This window comes from Phaethon aethereus (genome assembly GCF_964289735.1).
Source record: "Phaethon aethereus genome assembly, chromosome: 1".
Taxonomy (NCBI): Eukaryota; Metazoa; Chordata; class Aves; order Phaethontiformes; family Phaethontidae; genus Phaethon; species Phaethon aethereus.
In genome coordinates, this window is record NC_138575.1 from 90,662,862 (window position 1) to 90,683,153 (window position 20,292).

The 20,292-nt window shown below is 44.7% G+C and overlaps 1 protein-coding gene across 1 annotated transcript; it reads right to left on the reverse strand.

Annotated features, from left to right (window-relative positions):
* Positions 1-723: 723 nt before the first annotated feature.
* PLA1A (phospholipase A1 member A) lies at positions 724-17,943 on the reverse strand (the record flags this gene model as incomplete). The annotated part of the gene is made up of 11 exons (XM_082004710.1): positions 17,868-17,943; positions 15,896-16,097; positions 14,457-14,634; positions 12,846-12,954; positions 9,487-9,588; positions 8,526-8,615; positions 7,469-7,636; positions 6,328-6,417; positions 5,790-5,898; positions 2,135-2,299; positions 724-808 (listed from the first exon to the last, which is right to left on the reverse strand). The coding sequence occupies exons 1-11, from the start codon at positions 17,938-17,940 to the stop codon at positions 724-726; spliced, it is 1,371 nt and encodes a 456-aa protein (XP_081860836.1). The 5' UTR covers positions 17,941-17,943.
* Positions 17,944-20,292: the final 2,349 nt, after the last annotated feature.

Consider the following 20,292-nt stretch of genomic DNA (forward strand, 5'->3'; position numbering starts at 1 on the left):
AGCCAGAAGAGCTGCTCCAGGCCTGGCATGGGAAGGAGATTAATTCATTCTGATTATTTAACAGGAGCACTAACATGAAATCACCAGGGTCTCACTCTGAAAGTGCCTTGTAGATAGGACTAGTGATGTTCTCATTGGAGCATTGGCTAAGAATGACTCCTTCCTTTGCCAAACCTGAACCACAGTTTCCCCTTGATGAGGAAAAACAATACTTCTCACCTTTAATATGAAGTTCTCAGGACACTTTAATATAAAACACAAATGAATCATCCCAAAACTCCTGGTGTAGGAAGAGTGATATTATCTTCTTTCATACAGATCCGAAACTTGAGATTATATGACTTGCCTGTCTCACTTTCAGAGATGGGTACAGAATCCATAGGATAAAAGTCCCAATCCAGTCTTTTAACTGAGAGGTTTTGATGTAACCAATCAACCTTGTACTCACCAAACTGCCGCACACTTCTTTTCCTTGACATCCTGTCCCTAATGCAGGAAGTGTAGATGTGGCACTTCGGGACGCGGTTTAGTGGGCATGGTGGTGTTGGGTTGACAGTTGGACTTGATGATCTTAGAGGTCCTTTCCAACCTTAATGATTCTATGATTCTAAGTGAAAAACCCATCCAGTTTAACGGTGAAAGTATCATCTGCGAGCAGAGAGCAGCAATAGATTTAGTGCTCCTTTTCGGTTTTGTGTATGCCTGCATGCTCCAAAGGCAGTGCTAGGCACAAGCAACAGGCAGCTCATAGGAGACGTTTGTGTTGCCGGGGAGAGTGAGGTTCCAGGGCAGGCATGACATTGTCCTGCTGTGGGAAGAGCACAGGGAAGTCAGGCTGTGCTTTGGCAGGCAGAGGTTGCTATCCTAACACAGATGCAAGCAAGCAGCTGGTGGACCTTGTGCTGCTTTGTGAAGGCATGATGAACAGGATGCTGTGCCCTGGCTAGGATGAATTGGCTGGAAAGGTGTGTATGGAGTTGTGTCCTTCACCTTCCCCCCTCTCCCCAGTAGCACCTTTCTTGCTCTGAGTGCTCCCAGGTTTCTGATGAGTGTGGTTATGAACCTGTGCAACTCTACAGCTTTCCACCTGCACCACAGTCCAGTGCTTACAGAGGTGCAGGTTAGCACACCTTTAAGGCAATGTGCCACGCTGTCTCATTCATAAGAAACAAAAAGCCCCATCTCAACTTTGGAGTGCTTTTCTCTGCAAAGCATGCTAGTAAGGCATAGTCCCTATGCTCAGAGGTTTGCCTGGTATTTGCATAGGAATATCTATCCCTATCTGCACCTACTGGATATATTTTTACTGCCTTGTGCTTGAGTCTCCTTACTGCCCATAAGAACAGAATTTAAATGGGAGCACAATCTCCCTTCTGCTTCTGGGTTTCCTGACTTTGGAGTGCCCACTAGCTTGCTTCACCCTGGAGCCAGCATAAGAGTCAACTCGGAAGCAACATGGAGAGTTCAATGTGTCAGTATAGACACAGCTATTTTTCCTTGCCTGCAAGAACTCTGGATCTACAAAACTCCAGGCAAGAGTAGTGTATTATGGAGAAGACCATTATCTCTCTCAGGATGAGAAGGACTTGGCTGCTTCTACTCTGGGTAAGGTAATTATTGCTGAAGGCATATACTCTACAATGCCTGTCCCTGAAAATGCAAAATGGTTGTCTTTAGGCTTAGTGCTTTAGAAACCTGTGCAGTATAAGAAGCAGAAATGTATTACTGGTCTTCTGTTGTCTTAGCCTGAAAAATGTGCGTCTGTCATGTTTCAGATAGGTGCCCATTGTAGACAGGGGGAAGATGGAGAGAGCAAGGAAGGACAGAGGGAAGACATTCTAGCTAGTACAAGTAACTTAAGCATCTTCTGAGTGATGTGAGTCACAGCCATTTTCCTTCTATGGCACAACACTTTCATCCCAGGGGAAGAATCATAGAAAACTCCTAGAAAACTACCTTGGAAGTTTTTCTCTCTCACAGGTAGAAAATGTTTTACATGGGGACACAGAAGGGGTTGGGAGAGACCCATGATTACATGTTTACCTAAATGGGGGAGATGATAGAATGCATTGTTTCAAACCACAGACTGCATCCATAGCTCACTGAATCCCTGCAAGACATTCCTGTGACTTACTTGCTATCAAAAGGCAGTGGTGCTGCACAGAACTTGCCGACAATGGATGACTCATCCTTCCTCCAAAACTGATTTTTGGGGAGATACTTCAGTGTCACACTGTTTATCTGGCAGAGGGGAACTCTGTGGGCCAGCAGCAGTTTGCCCATCTCCTGGTGCTTAGGTCTGTAAGGCAGGGTGAGAGATGTGAGGGAGAACATTCAATTAACCTGCAAATAAAGGCCATATGCAGATGTGTTGAAAGACTGGAGGAATCTGGGGTATTATCGTGAAGCCCTCACATACTAAAATGGAGTGAGAAGACTCATCTGTCAAAACAGGGCATTGCATGAGAGTCTTACTGGCTATCTCTCCATGTTTTATCTCTGAAGTCAGGAAAATTTCTGTATAAATATCCTTCTTTCCATCACACAATTACAACAACTCTTCTTGCAATCGCATATAGATTGAAACACTGCCCAGATTGCTACAAAGAGGTAAGTGGTAGATAAGGTCAATGTCTATGAAACCATGAATGGCACAGATAGGGATCGGTTGTTCACCATTTCTTCCAGTGCAGGAACTAGGGGTCATCAAAGAAAGCTAACGGGTGGCAGGCTCAAAAAGATTGCACACTGCACAGAGTACCATTCCTTTTAAGCTGTTAAAATCCTTGCTGTGGGATGTTGGGGATGCTAGAAAGTTTACATGACTGTGCAAGTCATGGAAGGGGGACTGGACAAGTTCATGGAAGACAAAAGCATTGGGAGCTAATAAGGACAAAGATCTCACCTTTGGCTCTGAAGGTCCCTGAGATGTAATTAGTCAGACACTGGGACACTATTTGGGGGAAGTATTGCTACATGCTTACATTACCTTTTTTTATACTCTACTCTAGGTATTTGCTTTAGACCATGTTGAAGGTGGGATGCTTGGATAGAGGGACATTTGTCTGTCCCTTTGCTCTTATCCAGGTAACATGAACTGAGAAATGCCAGAAGTTGGTTAAACAGCCAATGATCAGAGCCCAGCTGGTTGTGTGCTATGAAGGGGTGCTGCCCGGCCATTTTACCTAGGTAGGCCACCTCCCTTCTCTGGAGTCCATCCAATGGGCCTTCCTATGATTGATCTACTTGGCACCTCTAAGAGCTGGAGATCATAGATTTCCTTGTGTTCTTGAAGAGCACAAGTGTGTAGCTGACTCTATGCAATTCCAGAAGCACCTGGGTGGCTGCCTGATCAGAAACATCATGGTAGGGAAAGGAGAGGGTAACAAAAGGGTCAGGAAGAACGCACAACCAAAGTTGCTCCCAGGAGCAGGCTGACAGTTGCACTCAGCATCCTCCTAGGCCAGAGTGGCTAACCCAAACCAGTACATCCTGTCCCTCCCTTAGACTGCAGTGGTAGATGCTGGAAGTTTTGTGTGTCTGACTGTGTCTGGCTTCAGGCTGCCAAAAGTAGGAAGCATCATGAAATTGTGGTTATAAAGGTCAATAGTGGATAGCAAATGGAAAACAGAGAGAGGCCATCTCTCTACTGCATATTGTCCGTGGGCAGGATCCAGCCCTAGGACAGAGGAACACAGTAAGGTTAAGCAGGTTGAAGAAAATCACTCCTGGGACTGACATTTGGTCCAGCCCCACACAACCTTTGGATGGATGTAGGACTCTTGACTGGCTTCAGAAGTATGTTTTCTTGGATATGGGGGATGATGTCATGTGATGTGTAAGCAATGGCAATGCAGCTGGAAAGTGTGCTGTGTAACAAGCTCCTTACTCTGTCAGTCCCATGACAGCTATGGGACTTGGGGACATGTCTCTTGGGGCACTCTGAGCAATGTGTGGGGTAACGGCAACCTGAGGATTGAGACTGGAATTGATGTTTGGGAGAGGAGAAGGGCAATGTGAGGCAAGACACAACCATGAAAGTTGCTTCCTGAAGGTTTGAGACTGGCCAAATGCGCCCAAGTCCCTGTGCACTTCTGGGGAACTGTGGGATGACGTGCATGTCAGATCATGTGAAGTGAGTTGGTGATCGATCAGTCTGAACTGCGATGTAAAACTCTATGTTTAGATGCCTGTTTGACCCTCTTGAGCTTGACTGCACTGGAGGGCTGAGCTTTGCCTAGAGTGGGAAAGTTTTTATGCTTTTTGCTACAGTGTGAATTAAAAAGATATCTTCAACTTTATACTCTCAAATCTGTAGGTTTATTGCTGTAAGCAAATTTCTTGGTTTAGCCTTGTGCTTCTTAGGAAGGCACTTAAATGAAACACAGCTGCTGTTCTCCCGGGGTAAGGGTATCTCTGGATAGGTTACCCTGCTATAACTCTACTCTCTCATTAAAACTTAGGGGTGCAACAAAGCCCCGGGATTGCCTGCCTGTTTCACTTCCCCAGGCAGCCTTTCTCTCCAGTCTCACATGCCTCCTGCTGGGCACCTATCAAACCCTGCAAAAAGAAGTGCTGAATGTCTTCCTGAGCAAATCACGGGCCCTGCCTTGACCTAGGCGTTACGGTTTCCTCCCTTCTGCATCTTTGGAACGGGCTTCCAAGCTGGGGAGGGATTGAACAGACTGAGCTCCACCAAGCTGGAGTATAAACAGCAAATTGCAGTGCCTGGCTGGAAATCTGTGATCAAGCAGCTATGTCACGCTGGAGAGCACCCTGGAATGTGACTTCGCCTTCCCTAGTTCTTACCTCTACCTCCTGGTGCCAGGGACTGAAGCAGCAACACAATTAGCTTCAGGTCACAATGTTTTATCTTAGCAGTAAGGACTGTGTGGGAGCCAGTGCTGGAATCCCTCTGATCCTAGGAGAGCTGTCTGGGGCTCTTTAGCAGACTGTTTTCCTGCTTCCTGAGGCAGCCAGTAGCATGTGCTAGCTGCTTGTCTACATTGCGGTTCCCAGCCCACAGCAGTGGGCAGGAAGGTGTAGGAAGAAGTGAGGAAGACTTCTTCTGGGGAACTTCTCTGTGGTGAGGAGATCCCCCTGAGGCAAGGGCTATGGAACAGCAGTCTGAGTCTGGTTCTTTAATTCAGATATGGTTTGGAGGAGAGTGGTGCTTTCAAGAGAGTCTGTCTACACATGTGGTCTTTGGTCCCTTGCCCTTGGACTTTTCCCTACAATGGGAGCCTGAGTGCTTTTACTGCAGTGGCAACAAGCTACTGAACACATTTCTGACTATGCAGAGATGCACTTGTCTCCTCTTTGCAACTGTTGTCCTAATGGGCATCAAGAAAAATGTCTAAGCCACCAAGTCCATCAGTCTGGAACCTCTGGTGGATGGGATCTTGCTGTAGCCATCTCTGTCTCTGGGAGAGCTAGTAACTATCTGGTAGTGGTTATGGTTTAAACTAGCACCAGGCAAGGGTAGTTTGTAGAAAAAGAACCAGTACAGCAACACAAAAGTATGCAAATTTGGGGATCCTGGAGTATACCTACTGCTTTGTGCAATCAGGGAAGAGGTAGACCTAGCCACTGAGTAATGGTAGCACATGCCTGATTCTTGAGAGCATTTAAGGAAAATGTGGAGGAATTCAAGAAGAAAGGTTGTGGTTCATCACACAGTGACTGCACTCAGGGAGATATGCTATCGTTGTGCATTTTCTGGGTTAGTATAAACATCCTTACACACAGAGCTGTGATAAAGCAGGCCAGAAGTATGTACTGTCACTCACATGGTGATCTTCGCTGTGTCCTTGGTCCTGTTGCTGCAGAAAGTGATCTCAATGCTGGTGACTATGTTTCTTTTCTTCTGCAAGTGGAACTCAACCAGGCTGTGATGGACTGAGCAAGAGGCAAAGTATGTGGGAGTGAGGGCAGGTACTATTGGTTGGACCTACCCCTCCAAAAGGTGGCCTCTAACACCTCATTCCCTGGCCCCAGGAGCAGAAAGATCAGAGAGACATAAGAAACAAACTAATCTCTGTGGTATGAGAGGCACAGTGGGCAGTTCTGCATAGTCCATAGTAAACAGACAGGCATTTTCACTACCCTTTACTTCAGTCCTGAAGCCAGGTGGCTGTCTTAATCCCTTGGCAAGGGCTTTATGGGGGAGATGTGCAGGGTTATTGCTCTTCAGCTTCGTGTCTCAGACCATCTGGGACACAGCAGCTGATCCTGATGGGGATGGTGGGTTGTTTCTACCTGGCCCCCAGAGAATCTGCCTCATTTGGTCAGCCCCCTTCTGACTCGTTTTTTCTCATTGCTACTTACCACAGAATGGAGCTGAGGGACTGGTCATTAGATAAACTTTCACTTCCTTGGGCAGCTTTCTCATGTTGACACCTGCCTGCTCCAGCAGGCCTGCAGGAGGAAAGCGAGCCAGTACAGGGAAAGCCATGAATGACCCAGAACAGAAATGTAATTGGTCCCAATTCACCTCCACTCACCCTGCCCAACTCTGCTGCCCTGGAGGACAGACCTTTTCTTTATACCAGTGCAAATGAGAGCAAGCACAGACTTGTGGTGTCTGTTTGACAGGTTAACATCCCCTCAGAAAACCTGTTCTAGCTACCCCAGGTAATCATCATCAGAATACCTCATAGTGACTTTGTTTCATTCCTCTGCTAACAAACTGTGTCATGAGTTGCACCTGTGCAAAATGAGCAAGACTAAAGACTACCAAGTTAGGAAACTTAGTGCAGATGTAAATGACAATGCAAACATGAGGTGCTGGGAAATTGAATTTCCTGGTCAAGTGAGACCACCATAACTTGAGAACTCACCACTGGCTAACAGACAATGTGGCTTGGTGCAATGGTGAAGGGGTGGCTGATCTGAGAGCACCTATACCAAAAAAGGCCTCTCCTTATAGTCCTCTGGTACCAGACTGCAAATAGCACCAGAGGATACTTCTTCTTGTGCCACAGCCCAGTTTCAGAAGCCTAAAAGAAGCCACTATTACCTTCTCCCAGTCTGGGGAGTTCCTCTTTAGGGTGGTCATGGCAGGAATTTTTGAGAAGGAGGAGATACAGCAACAAGTGAGTGATTTGTAGAAGAATGGGACTTCAAGCTTTGGCTAAAATTTCCAGCTGCTTCTCTAAACAAGACACTTTTTGAGCTAATTGTCCACTTGTTAGGTGATGCTGGAGAATCTCTTTCAACCCATTTGTGGGCCCTATGAAATGTTTAAAGATCAGAAATGTTCAAGATGTTGGTGTTCTACCTCAGGCAATATATGAGCTTTTAGAGCGTCTCTATAGAAGTCTGAAATTAAACAGCTTCTCACTATCCCCAAAGAGATCCAAAGCAAATCCTGCTCAGAGAAATCTGAACTGCATACTGTGCTCTGCACTGACACCTGTCAGGAATGTATTGTCATCTGCTCCAGGAAGGTCTCATGCTAGTACTGTACCTATTCTGGGACAGGAGAACAGGAAGGGGTCAACACAATCCAGGCAACGACCATTTAAAAAATCTTGATGACTTGCACAAGGGAACGCCACCATTGGACATGAATATTTCAAGGCACTGACATAGAGATGTACTGCCCTCATGTGATCACAGATCAGATACTTGTAGCCTGCAAGAAAAAAATGCACCCAGAGAAAACCAGTCATGAGCCTTTCCATTGATTTCAGTCTTTCTGCATGTTCCCAAGGGACTGAGAGTCAAGAAACACTCTTAGTGATTCTGCAGCCATCCCCTTTCTATTAACGACGTTTTGCAGAGCATCTCTGTAACTACAAGCCCAGATCCCACTGCAAGAGAAGTTATGAAGAAAGTCAGAAGTGCTTCCCAGACTAACAGACTCCCCCAGAAGAGGGGACCACAGGGCTGCCATGTCTCTATCAGTTTGACATCGATAAGGCCCCAGGCTCTCTGCAAGGGGGTACTATAGCTTTGACTCCCACCTGCAGTGGGACACCAGCTGTGGGAAGTGAGGTACCATAGGTGTCCCCTGTAACCTGACCCTCAATGCAGCTGGCTCATCCAGAACATATTTGAATATTTATCCACACTATTTAGTGTGTAAAGTCCTATTCTCTAGAAGGAAAAGGCAGTGATTGTACAAGCCACCTCTCTAAGTATAGACACAGTTTGCAGCATGGAAAACAAAAAGAAGCTTTTGCTAGTAGTACCTAAGAATCTTTCTAGCAAGAATATTTTCTTTGTTGATGCAAACTCTACTGATGCTAGGGTTTCAGCTCATACAAAAGTGTCATCAAAATCACATCTCTTTACAGTGGTGCTACCAAGACACTTGCCCTGTATGTGACTAATTTCAGCTGCTTGTTGTACTGCTGAGAGCAGATGTGGGCCATGAATCCCTGCTGCCATGTGTCTTTGCAGATACATGTTGTCTTACTTTGATGTCTGCTCTGACTGTAGCAGGAGCTGGTTGCCTAACAGCATTTTCACAGGCTGCTAGATGGCCATGAAAGCCCTTTGCTTGGCCACAGAGTACTCACCTGCAGAGATGAATCGGGGACATCCTGGCTGATCTTTTCCTCCATTGACAAAATAATCGATGTGGCCTACAGGAATCCGGATCCCGAAATCTGAAAGGAGGTGAAATGCCACTTCATTCTTATGCTTGGCTCTTTTATAGGCTTTACCCTACATGGTGTTCGACAGGCCCCAATAATTGGTTGAACATTAGTAGCGGTGGACCCAGCTCCACTGCTGGAGGCAGCAAGGACAGGTTTCCTGTTCTTACACGCCTGCATTGTGCAGGTTTGCTGCAGGGAGCAGAGAGTGCTCCAGGCCCTGCCATCAAAATGACCAGGAACTGTGGCTTCATCAGCACCTCTGTGACTCAGGTTCTTGATTCTATATAAAGGAGAACAAAACTGACCACAACCTTAATGGGAGATTATGAGGCATGATGGAGCATTATGTTGGTAGACATTTTCATGATCTCCAGGAAAAAGTTGTGACTCAAAGGCACCATGTTATTCTTTAGCACACGTTCTGCCTACGTAGGCCCTGAGTGCTTTAGAAAAGTTACTCTGTTGTTGCACCAGCTCTTGGTTTGACTGTTACTTTCAATTGTCACTCAGTGGCACCTTTCTTATGTCAGGTGGGAAAAAACAAACGAGACCAGGCATGTAAATTCCTTTCAGGTGGTAAAAGCCATGCCAAGCTGATTCTGCATAAGACCACTCTGCTATAGCAGAGTTAAGGAAGAAATATTTGCTGGAAGATTGCCCTCTGTCTAATCTCCACCTGTCTGTTGCTGTGAAATGCTCTGGGGTATGGATACCTTCCAATGAATTAATCATTGAAGCCTATCTAACCAAGAAACTTTCTCAGAGTGAAACTGAACTCATGGTAATCTGGTGTAAAAGGGACAATGACCTACAGACTCGTTAGCAATAATGATGGCAGGAGGAACAGAAGCAGGGTCGAAGAAGATGGAAGCCATCTTACTGTCAGCATCGGTATGAATGGCTTCCACGAAGAGGGCATCCCCAGGATCCAGGCGTTCCTCAGGGCTGGCTCTGGTGTACTTAGGGCCTGCAGGATCCAGGCCTGTAACAAAAACACCCCAACAATGAGTGCTCTTCAGGCCCTCTCTTTCTTACTTCTGGACCAGTTATTTTATCCAAAACTTTAAAAATGTTGCTAGGAAGAAGTGAGAACTTACTCCCAGGTCGCACTGTGATGCTCCAGAATGGTTTCTGCCCCCGCTAACTTCCACTACAGTTTCCTTACCTTGTCCTCCACTGTTCCACTCCCCTTTAGCAGTTTTGTACCTCAAGTTTCTAGGCTGTAAAGCCATGACTGAGCTTCAAATACCTCTGACAGAGTGGGTCCAGAGTGTCTTTTGGATTTTTGGTGAAAGAGAATCAAACTCGTAACACCTTCCCTAATTGTACTGTCATTTGTATTAGCACTACAGTCTGACAAATGGCACTGAAAATCATCAGTTAGGGGATGAATTCAGCATCCCAGGCATTAACTGATCCAAGCATTACAAAGGTTTGATACTATCAAACATCCTTAAAACAAAGAAGCTTCTGAGCCTTCTCCCCACAAATAAAATCAAGTGCTTAAGCAGTCAGCTGCTTTTTTGCCTAAAACTTGCTCCTGGAGCACCTTTTGGGGAGTCAAAGGAATACGGAAAATTATCCTTGGCAATACCAAGGAACAAGTTAAAGATCTTTTATCTGGGTGAGGTTTATTCTGTTCACTTTTCATAGAAAAGTAATCTCACAACATTTTTTTCATTCCTCAGGCAACAACAATAGTTTAAGAAGCAGCTCTCCTCCACATGCCACTTAGCCTCAGAGCTGGCCAGTTTCACTGCCTTGGACTCAGTTCCATTAATTGTCTGTGGAGAAGGCAGTATCAACAACATACAAACTGATGTGTCTGTGAGGGGGGAGGGAAAGAGGAAAAGGGAAAGAAGGAAAAAATTCTTCCCTACTCTTTCTAGAAATAAAAGCCAATAATGGGTCAAGCGGTCAGAAGAATTTACTGCTTTAATTTTTCTTCCATGTTCTTTAATCTTGACATATACAAAAGCTGAGAGGTTCCCCACCCACTTCTACAGACCAAATTTTAGTTAAAGGCTTTAAGAGATACTGAAAAGTGCTATTTGATATAGCTTAAAGTTCTTCCTGAGGAGGGAAAACACCTAATATGAGCAGCAGTCAATTCCAGCACAGCTCTGAGGCAAGCATGTTTCTATACTCTATGTTCTATGCCTACTTCCTCCAAGCACAAGCTGTATGAACTCCATTGCGATGTACAACCTCAGCAGCTAAGAAAACTACTCACTGAAGCTATACTGTATGCAACTGAATTCTTTCAGGCTTTTTCATTTCCTCTGCAAGTATTGAAACAAATTGCTCTTCAGCAATTTTGGATACGGGCTGTTCATTCTACTTCCTGTACCATTCGCTTTCTTGCACAGGGAGGTATCTGCAGGAACAGGCGTGGGTTAAAGAAACTCACTTCACAAAAAAAAAGTCTGCGCTCTGATCTCCAAGACTCATTCTGGTTTTCACACGTCTTTTTAGGTGACTGAAAAGACTTCAGGAAATTATGGGTCTGGGATCAAATTCTTCTGTGCATGTATGCCTGTGTGTGAGGAGGCAGGAGATGAGATCAGGCATATCTTGGGTCTAATTCCACCTGTCTTCAGGCTCCTAAATCTGAACTGAAACCTGCAATGCCCAGTGTGCCTATGAAATCACAGGACAATCAGGAGTGTAGAAAAAGGGTTGTCTTCTAGCGGAGTTAAAAATCAACCTACAGAGCTTTTATTACATGTAGACAACATAAAGGGAAAGAGTCTCTGACTCTGAAGTTAATTACCATGGTTTCTTGGGAAAGTGTCTGCTATTATTCTGCTTATCTGAAGATTTTGCTGATCATAAAATCCTGGTGCAGGAGAGTGATTACTCCAAGTCCCTCCTAATGTAAACTTTGATTCACAGCTTGAAAAAGGGCCCATCTCCTTTTAAGAAATGCCTGTATTTCATGCCATGTGGGTAGCTGTGACACATGAAGGCTGAAGCAGGGCTGGATTGCCCTGCTGAGTGTGCAGTGAGACCCTCCTTGAGGATACCTCTGTGAGACAGACCAGCATGGGCTGAGGCAGACTTGAAGCTGTTGTCACTCTGATGGAGCCTTTATATCTCTTCCTTCTTGGTGGCATTTTCCTGCCTATCAAAATGAATCTCCATCCCTGGGGATTCCCAGAACTTGACAAGACCCTTGACAACCTGATCTGACTTAGGAGGCAGCCCTGCTTTGGTGGGGGGAGTGGCCAACTAGAGACCCTCCAAGGTCCCTTCTTACATAAATCATTCTGTGACTCTATTCAAGCTCCATGCCAAAAGGCTGACAAAGCCCTGAGTGAACCCAAAAGCTCTAAATGCCATGATCAGCTTCTAACCATCTTTCTTTGTAATTCCCCCACTGCAACCTCTTCCTCACACTCAGGAGTCTGGCTCTCTGTGTTTAAGGTCACCTCTGATTTGGTACAACTGGGTGACCTGAGACCAGTCTACTGTGAAAACAGCTGACTTGTGGGAGAGAACAGCAAGAAGCCTTATCTGGGGCTTCCCAACATTGGTTGAGGTTCTTGCCTTTGGTCCTTGCCTGAGCTGTGTTGTAGGGATGCCATGCCTAGCCCTGTATTTTTCTGGTTCTGCTTTTATCTTGCTGACTTGACTTCCTGGGTCAACCTTGGGCTTGCCTCATCACTACAGACTTCCCTGGCCATTGCTGGACTGTGGGTGACCCTCGTTCCTGTCACTGGACCTGCCCTGCTCTTCTTGTCCAGATACGGTAGGACTGAGTCCCTTGTCAATGAGGCCACTGCCCCTGCCTACCTTGTTGTCACCCTTGGCTCTCAGCTCACTTTTTCCTGCAGAGCAGCTCACTCCTGCTGCTGCCCCACAATGACATGCATTGTGGGCTTTAATTTTAAGAACCACAGAAGTATACATGCTATAAAGTGGAAGCAAAGCATGTGAGTGTTGTGGGGTTTCATTAGTCATGAGGCCTCATATTCTTTTAAGCTGGCACCAGTTTGAAGAGTGGAGCAGAGGCAGAAGGACCCTTTTGCAAATACACGCATTCTTTTGGCATTGTGGAGGTGACTGATGGCTGGAAAGGCACTGTCAGGCTCTTCTGAAGCTAGGAAGGAGGCCGTAAGCTTGGATCTAATGAGCCCTTATGCAATTAAAAGATCACTATGGATGACTCCCCTTCCTTGCTCTTTCATTCTCTCCCTTGAAGAGCAGGTGAGGACCCAAGACTCAGTTTTATGATACCTGTGATCCGTCCCAGCTGACCGCCATGGAAGTGCCCCACCAGGCCCCCGACATGCGCACCAAGGCTTACCCCAATGATGTGGATTGATGTCCCTGAGACTCCCAGGGCCTGCAGATTGATGATAATATAAATTAATGTTGCTGTAGCAGGAAGGTGAAATACCCTGTCTCAGCCCATGCAGAAGTTAGAGTTGCCTTGTAACTCCTCTAATATAGGATTGCTTTTGAGGTGTATGGTGGAGAACCAAACAGATGTGGGAGTGATAGGTATTGCCCTTTCTTCAGGTCTACAGATGCAAACCCAACCCTAACCAAGTTGGTCAGATACTCATATTTGTAACTACATAGCCTGTAGCTTCTCCTTCCGCAGCTTGCTTCAGACTGAATTTCACCCTCTCAGCTGACTGACCCATGTTCACCATGTGAATAATCTTTTTCTCAGTAAAGCAGAGGAAATTTTCTTTCACGTCTATACAACCATTGTACCAATATCCTGATTAGTATTTGAAGATTATATTTTCAGTGATTAGGGACGAAATCATGGGCTGAACTGCCAGGTAAACCACAGCCACTTAGATGTGATGTAAGATGACCCCATCCAAAGGAATCCAGCTTCCTGCTGGCTGGTCTGCATGATGCAGGGTCATAAAGTGGGAGAGCATACAGTGCATGAGAGCATGGGGACAAGAGGAAAAATCCTGACTTTGAAATGTATGAGACCATATCCTGGAGCAGTATTGGGTCTTATGGGAAGACAAATACACCATCTGTGGTGTAGTGCTCCCAGAGAGGCAGGACAGAAAAAGTCCTTAAGTAGCTGAAGTAGAGCTCAGCACAGACACAGAGTGGTGGGGACACTGTCCAACTCAGTCATTTGTGTACTGTATGACCTACTCAGGAACGAGGGGTGACAGTACTCTCTCTCCTCCCCTCCCCAAAGCTGCCCTCCCATCCTGCTAACGATGTAGCGGCTCCAAGGGTTGCCATATTTCTGGATAGGAATGTGTGGCTGTGCACATGTGGTGCATACCCAGGAACTCCCATGCTGTGCAGCCTGGGTCTGCAGCGCAACCACCACACCGAGAGTTTACGCATAGCTGGTTAACACAAAAATGTATCGCCCTCATTGCATAATTGTTGTTCAGCTGTGCTGTGCACGAACAAACCGGGACACATCTGGGGATTACCAGCTACCGGGAAGTACATCTGAAGCCCAAAGCAAATATAAAATAGCCTCAAATCCCACCCTCTCCAGCTCCCTGGGCAAAATTTCCAGGCAGAAGAAGATGACCGTCCAGTGAAGCATGGACCTGAGAAAACCGAAGGTATCCTTCAGGTTTGCCCTGGGCTCGAGAGGCAGCTGACAAAGGGGTTGTTTTTCCAGAAAATGTCAAAACTCAAGACAAAAAAGAAAAACAGTGTCATGCTCAAGTTTGGACTAAGAGAGAGTGAAAAAAAGAAATCTCTTTAGTGCTACACAGCTGTCACTCTGGAATAAAGAGACAGCTTGTCCAGCTCCTGGGGACAGCAGGTTGGGAGCAATTCTCTGGATTGTTTGCAATTATGTCCTCTGGCCATGCTCCCCCCCACTGGAAATGCACAGTAGCTTACCAGGAGCTTGCTGATGAATTGTGAGATGGAGAGGGCCAGCTGTGTGACATTTTCGACTGCAGAGGGATAGGCTCCTGTAGACCCATAAACCCAGTCTACTGCGATCACGTTCACCTGGTTTGTGTGCAGTATGGCATGGACAAGCCCTTCAATCCAGGAAGGTTTAGTACCCAAAGCCCTGTGGAGTCACCAGAAACAAATGTTAGATACCTTCCAAAGTAGGGCATGTGCCAGTATGTTGTTCACTGGTGATGGAGCTTCACATGTCTCAGAAGAGGCTGCTAGACAGTTGCTGAAAGTTTCTTCTGGTGCCAGATACCCACACTTCACATTTCTTTGTGGTGGTGTAATAACACTTTCCAGAACGGGCTGATTCAGAAGGAAACTAGGTATTTTAATGAATCAGATGAGATAACATTTGCAGGGCTCAGGCTGAGATCTTAGTGGTGCTTGCTGTGGTGCTTCAGTTAGCCACCACAGAGCCCATCTGGAGTAAGTAAGTGAGCTGATAAGGAACACCTGGATTCTGTTCTGCTACCAACTGGCAGGGAAGTCCTTGGTCAAATCACCTAGTCTTTCACTGCTACATTTCCTCATCTGTAGACAATTAAAAGAAAATTCTATACCCAAGAATTCAAGGGAAACTGAGGAGGCTGTGTTCTACCCACTTCCCTTAATATTAGCTGGTGTGGGGTGTGCCTCACATGAGGGCAACAGCTGGTTTTCTGAAAAGATCTCGCAACATCTTCTGTGGTTTCATCCTGGTCTTCTATGCGCTTTCCATTCAGGCTTTTGTGCATCAAAAAAAATAATGTTACAGGGTCATACCTGGCTGAAAAATGACACAGCTTGCAGGATGGTGACAGCTTAAAAAAAAACTCTGACTCAAATCCCTACAGTTTCAAGAATAGAAGTATAATGTATCTGGCAGGGCTCCTAAATGGCTCACTAATCCAGGCAGTTGATGAATCAGGACATGAGCTCCAAGAAGACAATTTAAAGGGCCAAGAATCTTGAAGAAAGGACTTTTTAAATAAAAAGTTGAAAGAAGGAAAGAAAAGAGATAAAAGAGGAGAGAGCAAGAAAGATAATATCCTAACTTTTTTTAGGCTCCCAAAAATGTGAAACACATACAAAATAGGCAGCTGGTTACAAATTAAAGGATGTCAAGTTATGTTGTAACGAGGGTTTGTTAGCAGCATTTCCTATGCCTCTGGCCCTGACCCACCAACAGTCTCCCAGAGAATTCCTAGGTCTGGTTTGGGGCTGAGCACTCCAGACTCTGTTCTTAGAAGGTGTTTTGCATGCAGCCACTCTTCTGAGGAGACTAGGGTCACAAGGGCAGGGGGTTTCTGTGCCAGCCGCAACCAGTGCTTGGGAATGCCCCAGCAGCGTTTAATTTACCAGTAAAAACTTAGTCACAGCATTCTTACTCTCACCTGAAGCCATGGATTATGATCTTGGTTTCCAGGCTGCTGTTGAAGCTGGAGTTCTTGATGCCATCATCAGCTAAAATAAGCTCACCACAGCTGGGGCTTGAGGAGGTGAAGAGAAGAAACTGGACCTTAAGTTTACTGCCCCGTAGGAAATTTGCTGTCTGGAAGTCAGTGCAGTGGTGCCCTGAGAGTCTGTCTGTATTCCCTGAAATGAGAGAGAGTGAATAGCACATTTAGTCTGCATCTGTGCAATGGAAAAAAAGCTCATTCTAATTCATTAGAAAATGAAGGTAGCAATCTTGCTTCTATTGATAAAGATTAAAAGGATAGAACATAAATGAAAATCAGCCTGTTCTGTAAACTTATCTGGCTGATAAAGTTGTTTCTGTCCTTTAATGGAATTCCAGCTCTAACTGGGGAAGATAACTGTGGATGCCATGGTAGTTTTGACCGCTGAGAGTTGTTTGACTGAGATGTGAATGACATTCTGTTGTTTGTTTTTTTTTTCCAAATCAGCCGCACATGCCAGCTACTAAGTACATTTATGAGCTGGCTATTAGACCTTTAAAAAAATGGTTACCAATAGGTAGTCACCACTGAATGGGGATATTTCTACTCCAATTCTTGTAGGCTTAGTAGAAGCTACAAGTCCAATTGACAATTGTATCAAAAATACAGAAACAAATATGAGAATGATGATGACAAAATGTGTCAATGATAATTTCCTGATTGATTCATTTACTGTATGAAAATACTTTATGGGAAGGAAAAGGCAGCTACTGGAAGGCACTTTGATCTAGGCAGAAAAAAAAAAAATCTCAAACCTGTAGCTAGTAAAAAACTGAGAAAAATTAAGCTAGAAAGCAAGCACAGAAGTTTAGCAGTATGTATGGCTAGCAGTATCTATAGCTAGGTTACCCACAGAAGAGCTGGATTCTCCATCTTCCGTCATTTCAGAGGGCTGGCTGCTATTTTGGAAAGCTTGTTGAAGGTAAAATGTTGGATTTACTGAAGGACTAATGGGGTGAAATTTATTAACCTGTGATGAGCAGAAAGCCAAATACTTGATTAAATGATCCTTCTGACCTAAAAAGTGTTGCTTTATAAACTGATATAGTTGCATCCTGCTGCAATGACAATGCATGCACCTTCCCCTTTCTGGACTGGAGGAAGCGAAACAACCTTGAATCTGCAGGGAAAATACAATAAAAATTTTAAAAAATTTAAAATCAAACAACCAGTTTTCTAACTGCTGGCTGTTCCCATAGAAGATACTTTAAGTAGCTAGGCTGAATGTGGCCTAAGAGTCAGCACAAAGAACTTGGATTCAACATTCAGATTCCGCCTTGTGGGATGTGACTATCCCTTACCGTTGTTTATTTTGGTCTTCCTATGTACTGAAGGCAAGAGAGAAAGAGATGTTCTCTGAGATCAATTCAGAAAAGCCACAGCTCATGAGCCAGCTTAACCAGCAAGGACAGGTTCCACGCAAGCACGGTGCATGTCCGAAATGGCGTAAGACAAGGGGGATCGTGAGTAAAGGCAGGAGGTGCACTGCTGTGAGGCTGCAGGTGATGTGAGACTGTAGTGATGGTCACAAAAGCAGTTTTCATTGACAGTACAATTAAAGAAAGAAATGGAAGTGTGGCATCTGTTTATTTTCTCTCAGCTACTGCAGATTACACTTGCTTCTTTCAAAGCAGGAGAAGCCAGTGCCAGTCCCTTTTCTGCTTCGTTACACTCCAGGACAAACCTGGATCATTCTTTTAAATCAGGTTAGTGGAATTAAATCACTGAGACTGATTGAATCAAAGCATTGGAGAAGAAAGGACCATTCTTGCACTACTCTTTCTCCTGGCATCTAACTAGATTATGGCAAGGACCTCTTGACACACGGGTTGCTTAGGGAGAATTGAATTCAGATCCTTCTACGTAAAACCTTCAATCCCTTGCTAGGCACTCTTGTCTTTCTTACCTGTTTGAGCTGAGCTGAGCAGCAAGGGGACAGCAAGAACAACGAGCGGCATTCTCTTCAGATCCTCAACCATCTTCCTGTTAGTCCACTAGAAGTACAAGGATAGTCCAGGAAAAACAGCCATGGTGGGTTGCTCGATCAGTTTGGCTCTGTTAATGATAAACCAACCTTGTGCTCTTTTGGGAAAAAAGGGTAGGGGCAATCACCTCTGCTCTTGTTTGACCATTAGCCAAAGTCTGTGTCAGCAGAGAGCTTCAGTGATATTTTGGTTAAAAAAGATGCTGACACTCCTTTCCTCCCTACTTCCATTTCCTGAAGGCAAACTTCTCACTTCAGAAATCAGCTAGTGAAACCAGTCCCAGCAAGCGACAGTTACAGTGCCTGCTACCTAGATCTGTCTGCCAAATTCTGTCTGGGGACACTGATTTGTCACAAGGCTTTACAGTAAGTCCATGCCAGGAAGATTCATACCAGCTTTGCATCTGCGTATTTTCCTATCACATTGCTGTCTCTTTCCGGTATTTCTACTTTTGGTCAGATTCCTGTAACTGCCAAAAGAAGGCAAAGCAATTGATTACTTCTGAAAAGTGAGGGGAAAGACAGGTTAAAATGTAACTGGTGGCCATATCTCCGTAATACGCTCACACCATGCAGTTCTTAGGATGGGGACACTCTTCACTTTTCCTTTGGAGACTGCATTTCAGATACCACAAGAAATAAAAGGATGATCTCAGTCATGCACCAGTATCATAAGCATGCGAATACTTCAAACAGATCTTTGAATAAAAATTCTTACTCCTTTGGTGCGAACAGATGGAGAAGCATAAGCACACAACCAAACGTGTAACCAGGAGTCCGTCACATGACATTCATGAGATAGCAGTACCATTCCCCGGCTGCATTAGACTTTCAGGTAAGGGCACACCTGTTTCCTTAGTCTCATCGGTGTGCGTTGGTCCTTCTCGCAGAAGAACAGGCAGCTTTACCCTTGACTGTGTTAAATGGCAAGAAGTGTAAGGAGGGAAGGAGAGATCCCTGTCCAGGCATTATTTTACAGCTGCTTTATTTGAACAACAAAATGAAGAAATTGCTTCAGTCTCATTAGAAGGATGACCAAAGACCTTTGCAAAAGCATCAGACATTATCTTCCTTTACAGTTATTGGTAGTAGCAGTCATTTCCTTACCCAAGTTTGCTCCAGCCAAAGGCTTTGGGGCTGGTTTAGGCAGAAGATCTTTTTTTATTTCCAAGTCACTCCTGAGAGAAATTTCTCCATTTCTCACAGGGAAGTTAGGCAGCATCAGCTGCCTGGCCTGGAGGGCTACTGAAGCCCTGCCCTATCTACACCCTCCAAGACACATATACAGATACATTCTGATCCTGAAATACTTGGCTCCGTGATGAAGCTGTCTTATTGTCAGAGAAGTAGGTTCTTAGTGTCTCTTCAAATATGTGATTGACTTTGTCAACCCAATCAATTTTCCAGGATTGAAAGCTGCAATACGAATACCCAACTCCTGGCTTCCAGCCCACTCTTCATCTTTCCAAGCTCAGCACTAGACTCATGTTAATTCACAGATTGTAAGATAAAAGCCCATAGACTGCAACGAGCCCACTCCTTCTTCATTACACCCACAAATTCCACTGATCTGGATAACCTCTCAAGAAGGAAGGAAATAAACTTGTGAAATCATACCAACAGGCAGTGACATTTCCATACAACCCTCCAGGGCAACAGTGTAATTGTGAAAATGACAAATTTCTTAGAGGAAAACAAATTGGAGCACCTAAAAAAAACCCCAGCAAACACTTCTTTCCATTTTTTATTTAAAATTATGGTAATATGCTCTACTTTTTGTAGCAGCATGCAACTGTTACTCTTTGCCAAGTTCCATGGAAATTTTGAAATGCTATCTAATATAAGGCAGCCATTGGTATTACAGCCTTAGAGTAAAACAAACCTGTGGCCAAAACGTGCAGATCTGATTTAGTTTTGTACTGCTATGTGTATTTGCAGAGCTGTTAAACAAGATCCTGGTATGCTGAGGGGAAAAAAAAAAGTTTTCATGAAGTTGAAAATTCTGTTTCCTGAGCAGGTTTTTTTCTGTAATCTCAGATTTAGTAATTCCAAGAAATTTTTTAGTATATCAATCAGCACACTGTGATGGTCCCTCATGCAAACAGCAAAAGCCACTCACTTCTTCTGTGCTTTAAAATGCTTTTACCAGTAAAACTATTTTGGTATGAAGGGTTTTCTTTTTTTTTTTTTTTTTTTTTGTTTGTGAACTTAATTACTTAGTAACTACTGTTATATTAGTTCAGAAACTTAATGTTGGTGCCACTCATTTTACTTCCCAATGGGAGTGATTACAATGGCAATGGGAACACTGTTGCAAAGACTTTAGATCCACATTAGATTTCTTTTA